The sequence below is a fragment of the Ooceraea biroi genome, chromosome 7, assembly GCF_003672135.1.
Source record: "Ooceraea biroi isolate clonal line C1 chromosome 7, Obir_v5.4, whole genome shotgun sequence".
In the NCBI taxonomy this organism is placed as follows: Eukaryota; Metazoa; Arthropoda; class Insecta; order Hymenoptera; family Formicidae; genus Ooceraea; species Ooceraea biroi.
Window position 1 is genome coordinate 364,316 of NC_039512.1, and position 20,108 is coordinate 384,423.

The following is a 20,108-nucleotide window of genomic DNA, read 5'->3' on the forward strand; positions in this document are numbered from 1 at the left end:
ACACACAGCGCGCGCGTCTACTCTCTCCTCTTTTCCGTGAGATCGGAGAGATCCGGAGGCTGGAGCCGACCGGAGGGGCCGGTAGCGAGCGACCGAATTAAACGATTAGTTAAACTGATTTCGAGTTAGGCGAATGAATAAGTAATCGGATTTCTCGTTAAGGTAATCGTATTGCGCCCTGATTGGCTCCGTCTGCCTGCGTTATAGGCCGCACCCCCGGCATTTCACTCCCTCTATCTCTTCCACCCTCGCCGTCCACCATCCTCGATGCGCCGTACTCTCTCACTCTCGCTATCTCTCTCTTTTTGTAGCTGGAGCAAGGAGACTGTCCTCTCATCGTTCGTGCGGGGGTGTCATCTCCGCTCATTCCGCATTGTCGACGACCCATCTTCTAGAAATTGGGAAACGCGAGTATTTCCGGTAATGTGCACGCGTCGATTTGCTCATTTGTATTCTCTTCGTTATCTCGTAGTTCCTCGACTTCTATGAATTTCGATTAATTGATCGCTCTCCGTTACTACGTGCAATATATTCCGGATAGATTTTGATAATGGATTCTCTTCCACGAATTTGGAATTATTTTTTAACACTAGATTTTCCCGCGAAGATTCCTCCATTACTTTACTGAAAAAAGTCCTTTTTCATATTCATATAGAAAAAACTATATATTCCGGGTTTGGAATTTTCGTTCGAACGTGTCGGCGTTTATTTGCGCCTCGCGGCAACGTGCGCGCTGTATCCTTCTCTCTTCCCATCTGTCCATATCCCGTAAAACGGATCGACAATGCGGAGTCCGCCAGCAATCCGAGCAATTACATTCCCCGAACGCAATCCCATTTAAATATTGCCGAGTTTGGCAGCGACAAACACAGGACACACGTCCCAGGGTCGCATGCACTTGGTATGGCGCGAGAAGGGATTTGCGGGACGATGACCGTCGTTCATGAAACCATCATTTTTATAAATTTAATAAGCGACGTCGATTTAACGACGTAGTGCCGCAAAGACGAGAATCGACGCTTCCCTCCCGGTGGGACTCGCAGCAAACGCTCGGTACTTTATCGAGTGCTACAAATCGCATCTGCGAAACCAAGATTAGCAAGAACGAAATCGAGTTTACGTCGGGTCGGCGTACGTCATCCTGACAGCTATGAGATTCACTTACGCATCGTCGAAGAAAGAGGCAACGGAGAGAAAGAAAGAGGTAAGTCGGTACAGATGAAAAGAAAAATTGAACGTTGAGAAAGAAATATATAAAACTCGAGTAAGTGAAACTGTCAGTATGTGACGGAAGAAATATATCTGTCGCAAATACGTCATTCTATCTATATAAATCTAGATTGAAATGAAAAAAAGAAGGATAACGTGTCTCTAAAACTGTCCATCTTACCTATAAGGAACGTTTTTCTTCCAGATCTCGCGCGAGAAACCGACGACGATCCGATGACCGATAACGAGGCCGGACAAAAAGGAAGAGCTTCGACCGCGGAAAGCGCCGGATTAATTACCGCGTGGCCTCTCTCTGCCTCCAGGTAAACAGCGGCCCTGGCGGCCGCACGCGACGGAAGGAAACAGAGATGGGTACGGATGGAGTTTGGTGGCGAACACCGGCAGGAGGGAGAGGGTTCAGGCGGGTGGTAGGACGGTCGTCGAAACGGTATCTACCCCCGGTCGCCGGCGACGAGGGGTAGTTTCCGCGACGGGCGGAAAAGCGGGCGCAAATGCTAATGAGCATCGGTTTTAGAGGGAGGGAAGGTACGCCTGCTTCCCGGAAGGGGTTGTGGAGTTGCGAGGCCCGGCACGAGAGGAACGAAAGCAGGAGAGAAACCAGCGAGAGGCGATGCGGGGCGTTCCGGTCACGCCCACCAACGTGCGGATTGGTCAGCGGCCGAATGGCAGTCCTGGGCGATGCGTGGCGTCGCGACGCCGACGTCGCCGATGCCGCCCGTCGGCGTGCCCCCGTCGGCGGCTCTCTCTCGCGACGGCGGCGGCAAGTGCCGTCGGTGCCGAGGCGCGACGTCGCGCGCGAGAGTTGCCCCGATAACCGTGAGGATGGAGCAGCTCGCCCAGTTTGTCTCCAAAAGCTTTGACAACGCGGCGGCGGCAGCGGCGACGAGCGTCGAGGCTGCCGTCGGTTGCAGGGCGGCCGCCAGTGGAAGGATCACGCTCAGTGTCGCGCATCTCATCGGTGATCATGTTGCGGATGACGGTGATCGACGTATGTGCGATGCATTTTTCTTGACCGATCACGTCGACGATAATCGTCACCAAATTATGTGCTGATTAAATTGCCAAGAATTGATTGTCGAGATCAATCAAGTATCGATCAAGTGTGCGCGCTCTTTTCTCTGTGAGATCGTTTCGACATTGCGTGTAGATCATCGTATTAGGCATGCAAACGTGCTGGAATGAAAAGAAATTGTTATGCGAGCCAGGTCGATTCGTATGTCTGTGGAAGTTTGTCAGTGATTTCGATATCGGTGAATTTACCTCAGCAGAAAGAAATTATTTGTGAAAGTTGTACAGATGTGTATCTCTTTGGTTCATAGATTACGATTACTTGGATTATTTCATCATGTTGAAACGTGGGGATTCACGAGAATGATTATTTATATTATAATTATAAATGTTGAAAGCGCAAAATTGAGGTTTTTTTTTATTATTTATTTATTGTAATATACAATTTATGTTCATTTCATTCGTAACCGGCATTATTCCATAGAGTTTATACCTTATATTACTTCACTTATCTTATATTACTTCATATAATCCTCTCTATTATCATAATTCTCTCGGTTATATATTATATGTTACATATTTCTTGCACACTCTTTCGTTTGCGCAAAAAAGATCATAGAAAGATTAAAATACACACACACACAGAGTTAATGTTATACATTGATTTTTCTTCATTATTATTTATAATTTTAATATTTCATTTGTCACAATACATGACAGTAAAAATTATATCTTTAAAAATCTGTACATACTTGTCGCTGTAAAAAATACAATTTACTTACGAATCGACCTGATCACCGACGTCTTCGCCGCGATCAAGATGGTCCCATGCATCAGGCCAATATAGCGAAATCCCATTTAGATGAAGGCGCGCAGGAGGCCACAGCCGGCATCGTCGAGTCAAGCGGAAACGTCGAGGAACCGCCGTCGCCGGAAGGCCGGCTGCAACCGGAGGATCTCTCTATCACGGCCAAGATCAAGGACATCCGTGACACCGCGGATAGTTTACCGCCCTTGAAGACCCCCGAACTGAAGTTATCAGTTCGCAAGCTACTCGGATGCACTCCCTCGCCACCGCCTATATCGAGGGATCGATCGCCCAGTCCGGAAAACTGCATCGAATTGAAATGTCAAAATGTGAGTGACGGCAAAACAATCACCAGCTCCAACGACCAAGTCAAAGCATCGTCGCAGGTCTCGAGGTCGAGCGGACAAAGTCAAGAAGACATCGGGAAAAGTGAGTAATATCAAAACAGCAATTTTGGTCTCATAATACATCGGTCTTTATGTTTATATTATTCCAAATACGATACAATCAGCCTTTTTCTCAAAGAAACAATAACGAAGTTTTATATTCAATAAATATTGTTTATAAAACTATGGAAAAGTTTATAAATTGGATTATACATAAATTGGACAATAGATTATAAGCGGTATAATTTAAGAAAATATTTCTAAAAAGATTCCATATTTCAAATTTGCACGTATCATACATTATATATATTCTATATATTACATTTTTGTTAAAATTATTTCATTTCTAGTTGGATTAGAACAGCAGAATTTCTCTCAGGAGTCATAAATCATTATTTGACAACATCATCATGGATAATGATTCTTGACGGTGATGTCAGTCTTGATTTCAGTCTTTAAGGGTGGCAAGTTGGGTTCTTCTTTTAGGGTTACACTCGTTTGCGATTGCCGTGCGAATGAGTGCAGGGCTGAAGGTCAGAAACCTCCGGTGGCGGCATCGAAGTCGCAGCACCGGAGGGACTCGATCTTCGTTTATAATTCAGGCCATCGTGTTCCAATAAAGCTCACAAGTGATTGGGAATAGCTGACCGTTCGCAACGTAACGATCGGCGACCCGATCGGCGATTTCGCTCACGAGCCGAGTCATCTTCGATAAAGCGCCCGTTCCGCCGAGCACTGAAAGATGAAATTACGTCGATTCCTTCGCCGTTCTCCCTCGGACAAATCGAAAGGATCTCTAATGGAAGCAAAAACGCTCCCATAAAAATTAATTAATTCATGAGACTTCTCTCAACTACACTATTCACGTGCTTACGTAAACAAATTTGTATAAATTATTTGTTTCTCCTTTTTTGTAAAAAAGTAAAAATTTGTTCGCCCGTATTTGTCTTCCATCTGAAAAACAAGGTATCAATCTATTAAAATTAATAATCTTGACGTTTCCGTTACTTTCTAACGTTTTCACAATTTAGTTATTAGATAGAACGCTTGCTTTTACCTCTTTTAATAAACCAAAATTTTTGTTGAATTTGAAAAATTAATTCTAGGAAAGGAATCGATCGTTCGTTGTCACCCTGTGGAGTAACAATACCCTCGCCTACACTCGATACAATAAAATTACCGCATGCCGGACCGAGATCGAGCGGACGAAGCGGAGAACGAGATCGAATCGACGGCAATCGCGTTATGAAAAACCGTGCAGCGTTGAAGTAACGCCACGCACGCTTCCCTGCGCGATAACTCGGCGGAGCACGGCGCCATGAATTTATGGTTTAATATGCGGCCCGCCGCGTTAGTTGTGTGTACGCCCCCGAAACAGGGGGAGCGACGAGGAACGCTGCTGCTGTAGCAGCAGCAGCTCGCCTATCTCTCGAGAGCCCATAACTTTTTCCGATTAAGCGCAAATCAAAAAGCAATCTACCGAGCCGGCGGCCATCGCGGCCGCGAAAGTAAAATCATAAATATCCGCGAAGAGCTCGGCCGGAGGACATCTCCGCCTTGTACCGAAAACGGCATGAGATAATAAATATTAATCATTGCATTCGCAGACGTTTTCAAGAATAAAGAATTGCCCATTGCTGCAGAACGTAATTTAATTATGTTTTATCATGTTGTCGCATATTAATGCGCATGAAACACGACGATTAGGTTGCGATCATTCTGTAACAATGAATGTCTAGCTCAACGATGTTGAATGAAAGCAACAATTAAAACGCGTCGGAGTAGTCTCACACAAGTATTTTTTCACATGTGTGCGTGAGGTTCTACGAGCTGCTGCGCAGTTTTCTGAAACGAGCACTTCCAGCGATACGATACTCTAAAACACATTTTGTTTCCCCTGACGATTTAGCGTGGCATTTGCGCCCATCGGTCTTCAGTCGCGCGTGTTTTCCCGCGATTGCCGTAAGTGTTGGTGCTTGACCGTTGGTCAAAGGTTCACGCTCGGTACGTGTATTTATGGCACTTGGGGCGCGAGTTTCCTGAAGTATGATAGTGGAGGGTGCGCGGTCGCTACTTTAGGAAAAATGAGAGAACTCTCTTCGTATTTACGCTCTCTCTCTCTCTCTCTCTCTCTCTCTCTCACCAAGGAGCAACGATTTTTGCAATACAGTTGCGCGCGTGTAAAAGTAATAAATCGTACTTTTAAGGTACTCTTACCAAGAACAACATTTATACACAAGATAAAGTGTACCAAAATAAAGATGTCAAGATGGTAAAATTTATATCTTTTTGAAGAACAATGTATGTCATGATTACATAATTACAAGTTAATTAATGATAATATTTAATGTGACGAATTAAATTTATAAATTTCGAAAAAGACGTTTGCAACTTTGAAAGAAAAGGAGAAGATGTGTGTGTATTATTAAACGAATAAATTTTTCGCAGATTCGCGCGAGTGTATCAAGGTATTCGAGATTGTCTCAGAGCGACAAGGAATTCAATACCTCGTATAGTCGACGATCGACGTCACTTTGCTTCATTAAGCGATAATCTTGAACCCTCTCAAGCTCCTTTTATATTCATGGGACCGTGCGGCATATGCAGCGGCTACGTGGGATACGACGATGCTTTTATAAGTCTAATGGCCGTGATATCTCGGCTCTTTTCGAAGGGAGAAAAATAGTACAGCCAAGGTGGCCGGTCCAAGGGGGTAGTTCTTTCCGGGGATGGCTTAACTGGATCAGGCCAAGAGGGCAGCGCTCTTAGTAATCGAATTAGTGACCCCTCGCGTCCGAGTGTGATTGCTTTGGGTTTTCCAGCAGCGGGGTTCGGTGTCTCACCCTTCATCCCCAGACTGTTTTTCGCCATTTCTCGATCCGTACAAAGTATCGGGTAACGTCCGGCGGCTACGATTTCGCACCTCAGGAGCTCCAAGTACGGTGATAGTAGATAGTTCTGATTCCTGGAGAGTTTTCATGGAATTCAGAAAGTACAGCAAGATTTAGGAGTTACTATTCGGCGTCGAGTTTCAATTACGTTAAAACTCGAGTTATATTTAGTTATATTAAAGCCGCGTTAATATAGTCGACACACACTTTTAATATTAAATACAGAAAGATGAGTGAGAAGAGATTACTACGTGCACCAATCAAATCAAATTAAATTATAAGTATCCGCAAGTAAATTATTGACAATGATTATTGTTAAACATCGGTAACGGTAATAATGTTCTCGTTTCAGAACGACGAATGTAGCGAAACGTCTGCCAAAAATGAGGGACAATCGGGAACAACCCTGACAATGCCGATTTTCGCCCCTGGCTTCCACGGTTTGTGCTACGAGAATAAACGACTGACACGTCCGAGTTAATGACTGCGACAACAACGCGTGCGTGTGTTGCTACCATGGCTTATGCTAACAGCGCGGGCAAGGGGCGTTGAAAACCGCGCGAGTTATTTTGGCGAGGGAGAAGGGGGTGAGGACGGCGGGTGGTTTTAAACCGCCGTTGTACATATGGATGCGGGCGGGCGCACCCCGCCTGGAGCTCAGATTGGATTACGTGGATATGCGCTAATTGATTAAAGCGCCCATGTGCTGTACGCAATGCTGCATGGCGATCGCGCCGGCGCGCAAACGCGCGTAGACTGCAAAACGCGCACGGTTTTGTCGTCGAGTAAACCGCATCGTCGTTCCGTTTCTCCGTGAAAAGCGACTGCGGAATATCACGTGCGACAGAAATGTAATTCGTAAACTGCGCTTGCTTGATATGCCCGTTTAACTCATTCTGCATCAATTAATGAGCGGAATGAAAATGAATGAGACGAAATAATTTCGATTTCCGATTCTCAATTATGTAAGAATTATTAAGATTCTAAAAAGCGGCGCAGGAGATTAGGCTGAGACCGTCCTGAAAGAAAGACGGGCGACCGCCACCGCCACGGGCGAAAAACTTTCCTCGGAACGTCGTACGGAGCGGCCGCAAGCATCGCCGCGAGTTAGAGAGACGCTCGGATAATTAACGGCTATACGATTTAATTAATGGCCGCTTAATGTAAAGTAACTACGGTACTATGGCTCTTCGAGGTGTTGCTGACGCAAAGGAGGCGAGGAAGCCTCGAATGGGGGAGGGAACGACTAGGGGCAGAGGTGGATTAAGTGTCTCGCGTAAGAGCCCTTGACGAAGGGGATGTGATTTATATAATTTAGCAAAGTGGTGAGCTATATACGCAGTCTTATACCGGGTCGTTAGTCATCCCTACCCTTCCTTCTCGGGACTCATACTCTCACCTTAATCATCCTCCTCTTCTTGCTCCTTCATCGCCTTTCTGCATCTGTCCGACGGAATCTCGCGTTTGAGGAGCCTCTCAATTCTCTTCGAGGCAATCACGATACGCGTAAAGATCAAACCATCATTGATATTCATGTACGAGCTACGGAAATAAAATCGGATTGTTCAGCTGATCCGGCACGCTGAAAGAGATGATTCTCGCGTTCTCCACGCTTCGCTGCACGACGCGACGTTCACGAGACGCGCGATCGTCTAATGTCGTCCAATTAGAGAGATGCCGCGTCCTCGACGTCTCGATTTGAATAGGATTCCCATAAGGTGGCGAGATGTATGTTGATGGCGCTCGGGCTGGAAGAAATGGCCCGTGAATGACTCGCTAGGAGATCGATATGATGGCACGTTGTTCTGGCGCGCGTTCGTTCGCAGCTCGCATTCGTCACCATGAATTAATCATCGCGCAATGAGAGAACTTCGTTGGTTGATCTGACGATGACTCATTCGGTGCGAATTAATTTGAATAGACAACTGGAGAAATATTGTCATAATACTTATTGAGTCATATAATGCTTCTTAAAGATTTTGCATTTACTTGCAGCATCCAATTGTCGGAGCAACGGCAACGGTAACGGCAAGCAGAGGAGGTCGCGGACGAACTTTACTATCGAGCAGCTGGCCGAGCTCGAGAGACTCTTCGATGAGACACACTACCCTGATGCGTTCATGAGGGAGGAACTCAGCCAGAGACTCGGTCTCAGTGAAGCGCGGGTACAAGTCTGGTTCCAGAATCGTCGCGCCAAGTGCCGGAAGCATGAGAGTCAGCTGCACAAAGGTAACATTATTCCAAACAGGAATCCACATAAAAGACAATGTCATTTGATTTAGATTCTCAAACCGAAATTAATCTAATTCAATTGAACAATATACGACACGAGGAAAAAATAATCAGATGGACGTAATTTCATACGGTCTCAGAATATTATGAAGTATTGCAGATAAAAACAGCTAAAAAACAAATAATATAGAGGAAAAATTATATGTTACAGAGAAGAAACAATTTTTAGTTATTAAAAACAATTTAGTTATTTAGTAGATAACTCGCATTTAATCGTCAATGCGTTAATTGATTCTCGTTCTTGTGAGTTCAGCGATCAATAGTATCATAACAAAGTCAGACGATTTATTCGTAAAACTATCACAGGCGTCGCTGGGAGCATGGTGCTGGCACCACGTAGCCCGCCAACGACGTTGGAGCCGTGCCGGGTGGCGCCTTACCTGCCGGCTCTCAGGTTGCATCCGCCGCCGATGCAAGGAACGGGTGCTACTGTCACCGTGGGTTCGGCGTTTGACCCGGCGGTGTTGCACTATGCAGCAGCTGGTGGTCTCTTCTGTCTGCCGCCGCCACCGCCGCCCCCGCCGCCGTCGGCCGGTCATCCTCCTCACCCGCTAAGCCTAGCGGCGTCGCTGGCCGCCGCGGCGGCTCGCTCGAAGAACAGCAGTATCGCGGACTTGAGGCTGAAGGCGAGGCGGCACCAGGAGGCCTTAGGACTCGACAGGCCTGCGTAAGGCCCGTTCGCTTGTGCCTCTTGGACGATGAAAAGCTCGACGAGGACTAAGGGAATGACCAGTAACACGCGACGGTGAGTACGCACGGGGAAAACCTGCGTCGTGTCGTGATTCAGAGCAGTGCGAGGAAATGATTGAGACAGTAGACTGATACTGTAATCGCGGTGACTTCAACTCTGCACGGTGGAGAGAAGGTACACACGCCAACTGAAACCGTCGACGCTCGCTGTAGTCGCTCGTCGTCGTTGGAGCTCCGTACGCGGACGAAGGTGGATTTGCATTTTCGATGAAGCAAGAATTCTGAAAATCTTTGATCGATTTTTTTATATAATTCTGTGTGAATGAATTGCGAGGATGTTGCGAGGATGCGATCAATGTACGCGGCTGAAATTGCAAATTACACTTACCATTGTTATCTCGTACGAATATACGAATTCGTTGGTGTGCGGAATATTCGGAATCTGCACCTCTTCGTCCGCGACGTGTTGAAGTGTCGGAGAAGTACAAAGGACACTCAGTGTGTATAAAGTAAGGCAAGTGACGGGAAACGTGTAACATACATGATGTATACAGGATCAGGAATCTTGCTTGTATCTCGATTAGCGCGCTCCTTGTGTCGAGAAACTGTGATGCAAAACCGCGATGGAAAGCTTAATCATCATCACCGAGTCGGCTAGAGACGTTAATGTAGAACTTATCCTCACACCAATTTTTGAACCAGTTCTCTCCTCAAATTCGCGGGCTCTCGTTTGGAGCTGAGATTCACGTAGATCTACGTATGCTTACTGCGTATGCGAAAACACATTTAGATCCCAAAAGATTTCCCGGAGGCATCCATCACCAAGACAATTCAGAAAAACATCGAAGAATACCAAGAAATTATTCATCAACTGCAGAAAAAGGACTTTATGAGGGACTTCAACATCAGAATACCGCCAACGTGTCATTAACAATCTAAAGCGTAAAGAAAATCTCATTTTCACGAACGGATTTTAGTCGGGACTTTAGGAGAGTCCTTACCAGCGGCCATTAGTTCACGATGAGAATACAAGAGAAGTCCAAGACGCGCCAGGATCGCTGACCAACCGCGGACGGGAATAATGGATCGCGCGCGTCCTGGCAGCCGCTTGCGAGACATAACTCTCGGAGATGATTCACGGCCGGGTGGACGAACCGCCGAACGACTTCTCGCGTTCGTCGCCGGCGAGCGAGGGACGGACGGACAGTCGAGCATCGCCGTCGGGGCGCTAATGCAATAACGGGTGGCTACGCGGATAAATCAAGCCGGGCGAACCGCTCGAGCGGTGCCGTTGCCAGTGCTGCGCCGCGTAATCGCGTTACCTCGGTCGGTCGTCCCCAGGGCGCCGTTATTGTCCTGGAAGCCCCGCTCTCAGCTGCAAGGATGAGGCGCATCGGAAAGAGCATGTTCTTCAGGCCCCGATAATTCGTTTCATTTGATTTTCACGCAAATTGCGCTCACTCAAACATGAATCTTGCTCTCGTGTGACTTTCGTGTGAAGGAATTGATATTAAATGTTATTTTTCATTGCACGCGAATCACAATGCGATATTAGCGTTTACTGTATCCGAAACATATTGTTACGAGGAATTATCGCGACATATTGAGTCTTCTTCTTCGGTACATCTTCGCGAAGAGCTCAGACACGCATCTCGAGGGAAGGTTGTAATCGCGTTAACACCGATTTATTCTCCCGGTTCTCCCCGGAGTATCGTTATCGTCTCATCCGCGTGCATCGATAGGTCGCAGCAACGTAACTGCGTGACCGTGATTTGATTAGTGACTTTAATTAAAAAGAACGCCGGCGCATTGCCGGCCGCTCCAATTCATGCACGAGTGACCTTTATGGTTACCGCCTATAAAAAAGAGAGTCCGTAACTCGGTCGCTTTACGGCCGCCGAATCGACCTCGCGATGGTGACCTACGATCTCGTAAAACGACATCGAATTTTTTTACAACATAAGTGTCTAATATATAAATGATCGACGACTTGATCATTTATATTTTATATATTAGACACTTCTGTTGTAATTTATATTAATTTATATTGAAATTAATTAATTACTCTAATAATTGCAATATTCTATTATCTGCTACATGTTTTTTTAGATATGTATACGTTACAGTGAGAGATACCACGACACTTTACTGTGAGAGAAACATATGAGAGATCGACGTCCTGTCATAAATCAATTTACCGCTCGGACTAAACTGATGTACATGATTTGTTTATGTAAAAACGCCGATAACAAATAGACTAATCGATAAACACGCCGATTCAACCGCCCGTGTAATCAATTTAGCGCCAAATCGTCACCCAGTGCTTCATCCCGAGGGGATAACGGAGACGAGATCGTCCTCTCGTTTTTCTGTCAATCCCCATAAGGAGCTATCGAGGGTTTTTGCGCGATTAGAAGGAAACGTGTCAGAATGTCTGATTTTATCTGATTTAGATAGAAAAATTATTATCAACATAAAAATTTCTATTTGTATTTGAGAAAATTGTAATCATTTTTCTTTTTCAACAATTTACGGGAAATAATATATAAAAATAAATCATCGATGATTATTGACAATAGCAGTTGAAATAAATGCAAATAAAGAAATAAACAGCAATTTATGACAACGGTGCTCACAACATAACAGTAAAAATAATGATGCTCCAGCTCATCCACGGGCAAAAAGATAATAATAAAAGCGCAAGGCCAGGGCCAAGGGCTCTATTCGCCTTTTTCACCCCCGTGATAGCTTCAGGAATAAAATAAAACCCTCTCGTATCCCGGAATAATTCGGAGGGCACCGAGGGAAAAGGTCTCTTCACCCTCTCTCTTTCTCTTACTCTCTTCGCTCATTTTAATCCGAGTTTTAAGAAGTTTTTTCTATTGCTCGTAAATTGGCCGTCGTTTGTCTGGCCGGGGTCACGTGGGCCGGCAAGGGATGGGAACCACCCCCGGGATATTCTCCCCACTACGGGATCCTGTTGTTCGCACATTGCGCATTCGTGGTGGCTCGCGAGCGGGGGTGGAAACTCGTAACTGCGATATAATGTCCCGCGAAAACCAGCTACCATCATCAATTATCTCCGCCCCCTCGTCTCTTCAGAGGGGATGAAACGGGGAATAATCGGGTATGCGCGGGAGAGAGGAGTCCGAGATTTCTCGGGGACTTTGCGGAATCGGAGACGAATTCGCGTTGCGAGTGCGATTCATAGTTACATACGTTGTGTATGATTAATAATATATTTTTATACAAAGATAAAATCGTAGTAAAAATGATTGATGCTTTCTCTGATTGAAAGTACTTTAACTTTAACGTAACAACATCTGCTTAAAAATCAAGGTGTCTCATTGTCTTTTCTGTTTCTACAACTTTACAAATCGACTTTTCTAGACAAAGTAGACTTTCTGGCACTTTTCTTAAAATTTGTATGCTTTAAGGATTATCATCGAAGAAGGGAATTTGCAAGGCTTCGTCGAGTCATCGGTGAGAGATTCGCGGCAACAGATCAATTCTGCAATTCCGGCGGCGCGATCGGGAGAGGAAAGGAGGGCGGGACGGATGCTGGCGCTGCGAGATTTGGAAATAATTCAGCCTCGCGCACTGACTGGCGGGCCAAGGGGCCGCTTGCCGGTCGCTCCTTCCGGCCCCCGCGTGCCTTAATCTAATCCAAGGATAATCTAAAATTCATGACACACATAACTGCCAGGCGATGATATATCTGGCGGGGGTGTAAAGGCAAGGCGTCTTCTCCGTTTTCTGCCCCCGGCTTGCCGAGGCAAGCGCCTAGCAGCAATCACTGGCATTATTATTTAATGCGACGCGCGTGGCGGCGTATACGCCAACCAACTACCCGTAAATCGCAATATCGTGGAGATCCGCTGCTGGATGCTGTTCATCTCGTGAGAGGAATTACCAGCTCGATCGCATCCCCCGCCGCCGGTCGATCTTTCTTGTCGAACATCTCGAGATATGCTGAATTAAGTAGGTTGCATCCTCTCTCTGACCACATCGGGGCGAGAGGGATGTCGCTTATACTATTATATTTTATTAATGGCATATATGGTTTTTATACGTACAAGTTGGAAAAACTTCGTGTTACATAAGATCTTTTGTATTAGAATTTCTAGTAAATCAAATTGATAATACAAATATTTCGCTTTCACTGCGAAGTTGTATTAAAAGTTATAGAGTTTTTTTGTTTTTGATATAAATCGTTTATTCGCTTATGTCAAGAATTTTCTTCGGAATCAAGAGATTCTCCGTGCTGCAGGGCGTACCGTATCATTTCTCGTCACAAAGACGTCCTGATCGCCTTTTGCAGTTATACTCGTCGTTCCAGGATATCGACTGAAAGCCCGATGCTAAACACAGTATCCACATTACCTTGAGAACTTGACTATTCCTGCTGAATTAATTGAATTCGCGCTATTATTCGCGTATATACTCCTTCCGATAACTCGAGTGTCGTCGTTGTCAGAGTCCGGTGGAAACCGATAATCCGGGAATGCAGCTCGCGCCTTTACGACGGGGTGAGATGCACGCAAATGGACCAAGGGTGGTCACGCGCCGGTGATAAGAAAAGGTAACAGAAGATGCTAGAGGGAGAAAGAAAGAGAGAGAAGGGAGAAAGGTAGAGAAAGGAAGAGAGGGCGATAAAGTGGAAGAAACGAGGAGCTAAATGCGAGTTTCCGCCCCTACGGGCAGATCCGATGCGGAATCAATTCGCGTAATAGTTCCGGGGGAGGGGCGGCCGGGAGAAGGTGGAGGGCTAAATCGACTGGCGGCCGGAGGGGTGGGTTAACTGAAGCGAGAGCTCGGATACGGGCCATTACCACACCTGTCCCTCAACTTCGACTTCGCGAGAGCGAGTCCGGGGGCTCTAATGAAGAGAAGCAATCACTTAAGCCGGGCCCGTTATATATACCCGGTGCCCCGGGATACGATACGGTTTTATTTGCGCGCAGCATCCGATACGGTACTTTTACGGTTCATTCGGGGGAGAGTGTGTCCCCATGTCCGCCGATCCGAATCGCTCCTCCGGGAGCAGCTTCGATCATTTGTAACGCAAAAACGTTAACTGCTCGATGCTCCTGAACCAGGAAAAATCAAGCGGAAATTTCAGTGAATGGTTGATTAATCCATTAAAAGTCATAACTATAAAGGAAGATTTTAGTTTCTAAAAGCTCCGTTTTGAAGACAACTTTTCATTTCTAAAAATGTCAAATTTATACAATAGGATTGTTAAGTAATTTAAATTGTTGTATGTACAGACGTTAATTATTGTAATATCCACTTACCTCATTCGCAGCTGTAAGATCACGTCATTTGTATCGCAAGCGAGTCTCGCAGTACTCAAAACGGATTTACGATTATTATCGCGATATTGCGCGATACTACGTAACGGATAAATATATTACAGATATTAAATAAAAAACTGCAAAAATACGAAATTTATGAGAAATAATGACGGATGAACAACGTCAAGGTTATCGATCTCTGAAACAAAGATTATCAGAAATGAGGATGACATAGCCGACATCAAAATAAATCTAGGATAGACTTCATCGTAACGTTAAAAAAGACTCGCAGCGATGCTCGATATTCGTCAAGATTTATTTCGAATGAGATGTATTTATGTAGCGCACAAAGAACCAAGACAACGAGCGCAATACGGAGCAAGAATTGGAACCGATATAGCTTCGGTATCGTCAACTTCTGATGCCATAGGTATGGACAGATCGACCGCTGGAAATCAAATTTTGATACAATTCTCCTCCTCTCGATCGTATAGTTGGGCATAGTGCATATAGTTTTAGATTGTCTCTGTAGAAACATAACTATCATCGAGAAAGAGACATAACACACTATTTTAACTCTCTATTTTTTTCCCCCTCGCTTTCTTCCTCTTAATATACAATTGACTAATATGCAATATATTTATATAAGTATCCCTACAAGTTATAACATTACTCTAATAATTCACGATCACAACCCCCCTCCCTCCCATTTCGTACCAAATATTTCTAAAGTATCTCCGTTCGCGTCACTGTTACACCCCCAAGGATCGTCCTCCATGCCTGTAGCATAGAAATCTAGAGCCAAAGAGACACCGGTTTCAATTCCCTGATATATGGAACACCTGATTGTGCGCGTGTAAATGTACAGTGCGTCGTTTTAGCACGCAACTTGCATAGATAATTAACGGAAGAAGCTCGACGGCAGGAAGCGATTGAGTATCCTGGTGAACACGCGTTGTCGTAACAACAGGCGGTGAAATCTGAACTCTTCATCGGCGCTCTGCCGCCTGGACAAGCCAGATGGATCTATGATACTCCAAATTAATACTTGTATGCGTTTACGCGAGACGCTTCAAGACACGTAAAGCCGTCCAGCTTGATTACAATAACAAGGTCGCATTCAGAGGGAAAATCGATTCGAAAGTAACGTGATGAAAAAATTGCCGAGGCTATAAAATACAATACAGAGTGTGTACATTCAGCCTTAACTGGTGGATTTTACAGTGCCATGTTGACGTAAGACGGTATGATGCAGCGATTTAGCTATGCACAGGATGTCCCAGAATCTGAATGTGACGGATAGCTTACCTTACTGGGTGTCGATTTCTCTTTGAAACGGTTCGCAAGCGACTACCAGTTTGTTCCAAAACATTTTTATCTATTCAGATACATGCCCGAGCAACAATCATTTGTTCTTCCATTTGATTTCAAGACGCTCGTGACAATTTGAAGACAGCTTTATTTCATCCGAATATAACGGAGCGTTTTTCTGAGCCGAGACAAAGTCAACGTATTAATCTAAGAAAATCCAGGACGCCCTGTATACGACTAATCCGTCTATCATACGCTTTATGCTTTAAGATCAAAGTTATACAAAGATGTACATGTACGAAACTGTCTGTATCGCCCGTCTGAAATCGGCAGCACCTTTCGTTGCACTTTGACAGACGCAAACGTGGGTCGTGTCGTCAAAAAGAAGAAGAAGAACGTGGTCTTTCTTGGTTGTTTTCTTTCTTGCTGCCCGTGCGAAACTTACATACGATACGTTACTACTGAGCACTAGAAGAGATTACCCTTAAGTACTACGCAGTCAAGGTAATATGCAACAATAAAAAAAGAACACTGTGTATGTACTCTATTACCAAGTGTGAACACTGGACAGAGAAATTCGCCGGCGCTTGCGAGAAAAAGTGGAGCAGAAATAAAAAAAGAAAGAAAGAAATACACACACAGCTGATCAACCGCATTTTCGACAACATTGTGCTTTCGTGCCGCAAGGATAGGATAATCAGGTACTAGGAACAGCCCCATAGAGTTCCAATCCTTTGAGAGGGGAAATACGCGATCGTACACGATTAAAATCCGATCGAGAAATGTCTCGCTCGTCGGGGAAAGCCTTTCACAGGAAGAGGCTCTTTGATTTGTAACATCGAGTTTTCTTTCCTTCCTTTTTCAAAGAAATCCTTGTCTCGACTCGACTCGCCGCACTCGCTTCTCGATCAGTATAAGAGATGGCATGTATACGTTTAAAATGTATATATAACTATAATATATATACACATCTATGATATAGGTTTCTTTTTCACAATACGACATGTGGTAATCATAAGGTGGCTGTAAAGTCTACATCTAAGCCATGTTAGTCTAATGCAGCATCGGCGAGACCGTTGCTCGGTGATATCGATTGATTGTACCCCGTTCGTTTCGACTGCGATTACGTTTCTCTTGCAAGTATTCTCGATGTATTCGCATTCGCAGATACATGGGCATACCTAGTAATACGTACATCTCTAGTATAATGAGGATATTCTGGCTTGATAGAGAGAAGCGTCCCGGCTGAGAGCTCGGCCGGAAGGGCTATGCTACTATTGTGATCAGGAAATCAATCGATCGGCGATCCCAAAGGACAGGAACCCGCTCCGTACACTGCCCGCACGAGGATTCATTACGATTAAATATAATACACACCGTATAATAATTACAATAATTATAGTAGTAATTAAGAATTATTATGTTAATAGTTATTTAACCACGTGTATGGCTCAGTCTATTACGCTAGTCTCATGCAACAACAACAATAAAGATACAACAATATATTTACTTGTGAGTTTGTCGAGTTTCGATTTAATACGCGTCGCTTTATACCGTGATTCCGAAACTTTATCTCTGCTCTCGTTTACTCGTATTTTTATTTTTTTTTGTTGGTTTTTTTCTTTTTCCCTTTTCTCGTTTGCAATCATCCCGTTATTACATATCCCCATGCATACATCTCTGCATTCAATTTTTACTCACTGGTTTAATAGAAAAAAACTGGAAATTGCAAGTATCAATTAACATCAATCATTTTTCATCCCTCCCCTCCCTCCCTCTCCACATTGTAATATTTAATATAATAATTATGTATAAATAGATTGATCTCTCTTTCTCTCACTGTTATACTTTACGATCATTTATAAATTTCTTATTTCGATCTTATCTTGATTGAGTTTCTCGTGCATATTAATAAATAATCGCGAGCCACATGATCCCTCGACGCTCGGAGATGACAATGTATCGACAGAATGTATAGAATCACGTATCGAAAACTACATCCAAGTTAAAAGGAAAGAAAAAAAAATTGTATTTACAATCATGGGAGAACTCACGAATATACTATGGATTCTATTGCGATACGAAATTTCGCGCGGCGACCTGAGATCGACGATAACGAGCATTTATCATTTACCACCGACGAAACCTTTTGCCTAGCTTAGGAACTACGTAAGAGAGAGGTGAGAACTATGTAACTTCGTATAAATTGTCATTAACTACTATTTAAAGTTCTTAAATGTAATCTGGTAAGAGAAGTGAAGCGATAATGTCCATTCTAGTATGCAAATATTTACACACCTACACGTGTATATATGTATATACACGCCGTACACATAGGAAAAATTAAGATACATGATTATGAATTTTCGTCTGGACTTGCGTCGAGTTGACATGTGGCTCAAGACCAATCTTCTTTTTTTTTATTTTCCAAGCCCTTAAGTAATTATTAAAAAACAGTAATATCACATAAATGGCGCAGGCAGAGCAAGGAAAGGGACCAAAGTTTAGGGATAAAATTATCTGACAATATATATATGTATATACATGAGTATACATATATAATACCTATATTGCCAAGTTGACGAACAAGTGGATTAAGTCAAGGAGCGGTCACGAAATTCGACTGTTTTTTTTTTCGCGCAGAATCTCTTTTCGATTGCAATATAGTTGAAAAGAGATTGCACAGTAATAGTGTCGATTACGCATGCGGTAAAAACCAGTAGAAGAATGCAAAATTATCCTTACTTAGTAAACGACGATAGAAAAAAAAAAGTATCTTTATCGTCAAAAGTATCTTTATCACGTAGTCAATTTATGAAGAGTCTTCCTCCTTCTCATCTTACGGCTATAAAATTGAGTCTCGATGTGAATCATCCCCCTTTTCGAAAATGTCTGTCTCGCTTGCGCTAGTTTAATTCCCGCCAGCCACTGGATTTTTATTGATAAGCTTCAAAGATTTGATTGACAATAGCGACTTAATGATGGTCAGTTTTTCTTTTTTTCCAAATTGAGCTTGTGCTTCTTCGATTTTTTTCTTTCTCTCGCTTAATTTCAATGTGTGGAGAAAAATTAAAACGTAATTTCCTTCGACACCATAAAACTAGAAATCGCTTCTGAAAGATTTTGTAGTGTATCCAAAACACGTACATGCTCGACTATTTAATGATACATTATTATTCTTGTCAAAATATTAACGGTCTTTTTTTTTCAGTTGACAATGACCGAGATAAAAGCATCGCGCGTTAAAATAAAAATATTCGCTTTCAAACTGGCCTAAATTTGGGATTGGAATGACAGTCCGCGCACTACTTATCTCTCTTTCTCTCAAAAACGATTGTAAACGCAGGAGTTTCTGTTAATCCACGGTGAAACACCGAGATCATTACATCGCGCAAAATAAAAATCGACACTGCCATAGATTTCACGTCATAGATCCGCTCGCTCTGTTGATCGCATTTGCAAACTGTTCTTTAAAAGAACTACGATTGAACGACATCGACTCGAGAGACTTGGATAGATCAGCAATGATTTGAGACATCTATTATAATAATAACAAAATACCGTCCAGTCTAAAACGTATTTATCTATATTTACACTAATGCTAACGTGAGACTAATTTAATTATGTTTAACAAAAAAAGAGTAATCACAAAATGGTCTGCGAGTTAAAACATCGTATTATATATTGGATATACATATATACGTACATATATGTACAACGGTATGCGTATGTATATGTACGTATACGTTTGAAATATGTTTTTACACACACGTACGAAGTGCGTCATGACAAAGTTGTCGCGTAAACCTAATATCACAATTAGCAGGCGAGAGAATAAAATAAGCAGAAAAATTTTGGTTCGAAATGACGGAATGGCACTTTCTGCACATCATCTTCGTATGTTTTTTCTTCAACGTATAAAAATACAATATCCTCGAAAAACCCTCTGTACACTATGAAATTTCTAATTAACATACTCTCTATCTGGTATCGTTTATTATCAAATAAGTAGCTCTACCTTGCCTCTAAAACTCTATAAACACATTCGAGTAATCTCTCTCTCTCTCTCTCAATCTCTCGTAAAAAAAAAGAAAAAGAAAAATAAAGGGGAAGAAAGGATCGACGTCTAACGTAGAGATTTTCGATCACAGAGAGAGTGTCCGGCGATCTCTATAACGTGAGATCTATGTGTGTT

General features: G+C 43.6%; 1 protein-coding gene across 1 annotated transcript; it reads left to right on the forward strand.

The window, feature by feature from the left end:
- Positions 1–1,996: 1,996 nt before the first annotated feature.
- Positions 1,997–20,006, forward strand: LOC105288043 (short stature homeobox protein 2). Its single transcript, XM_026971347.1, has 4 exons — positions 1,997–2,209; positions 3,101–3,475; positions 8,319–8,552; positions 8,922–20,006. The coding sequence occupies exons 1-4, from the start codon at positions 2,053–2,055 to the stop codon at positions 9,284–9,286; spliced, it is 1,131 nt and encodes a 376-aa protein (XP_026827148.1). The 5' UTR covers positions 1,997–2,052; the 3' UTR covers positions 9,287–20,006.
- Positions 20,007–20,108: the final 102 nt, after the last annotated feature.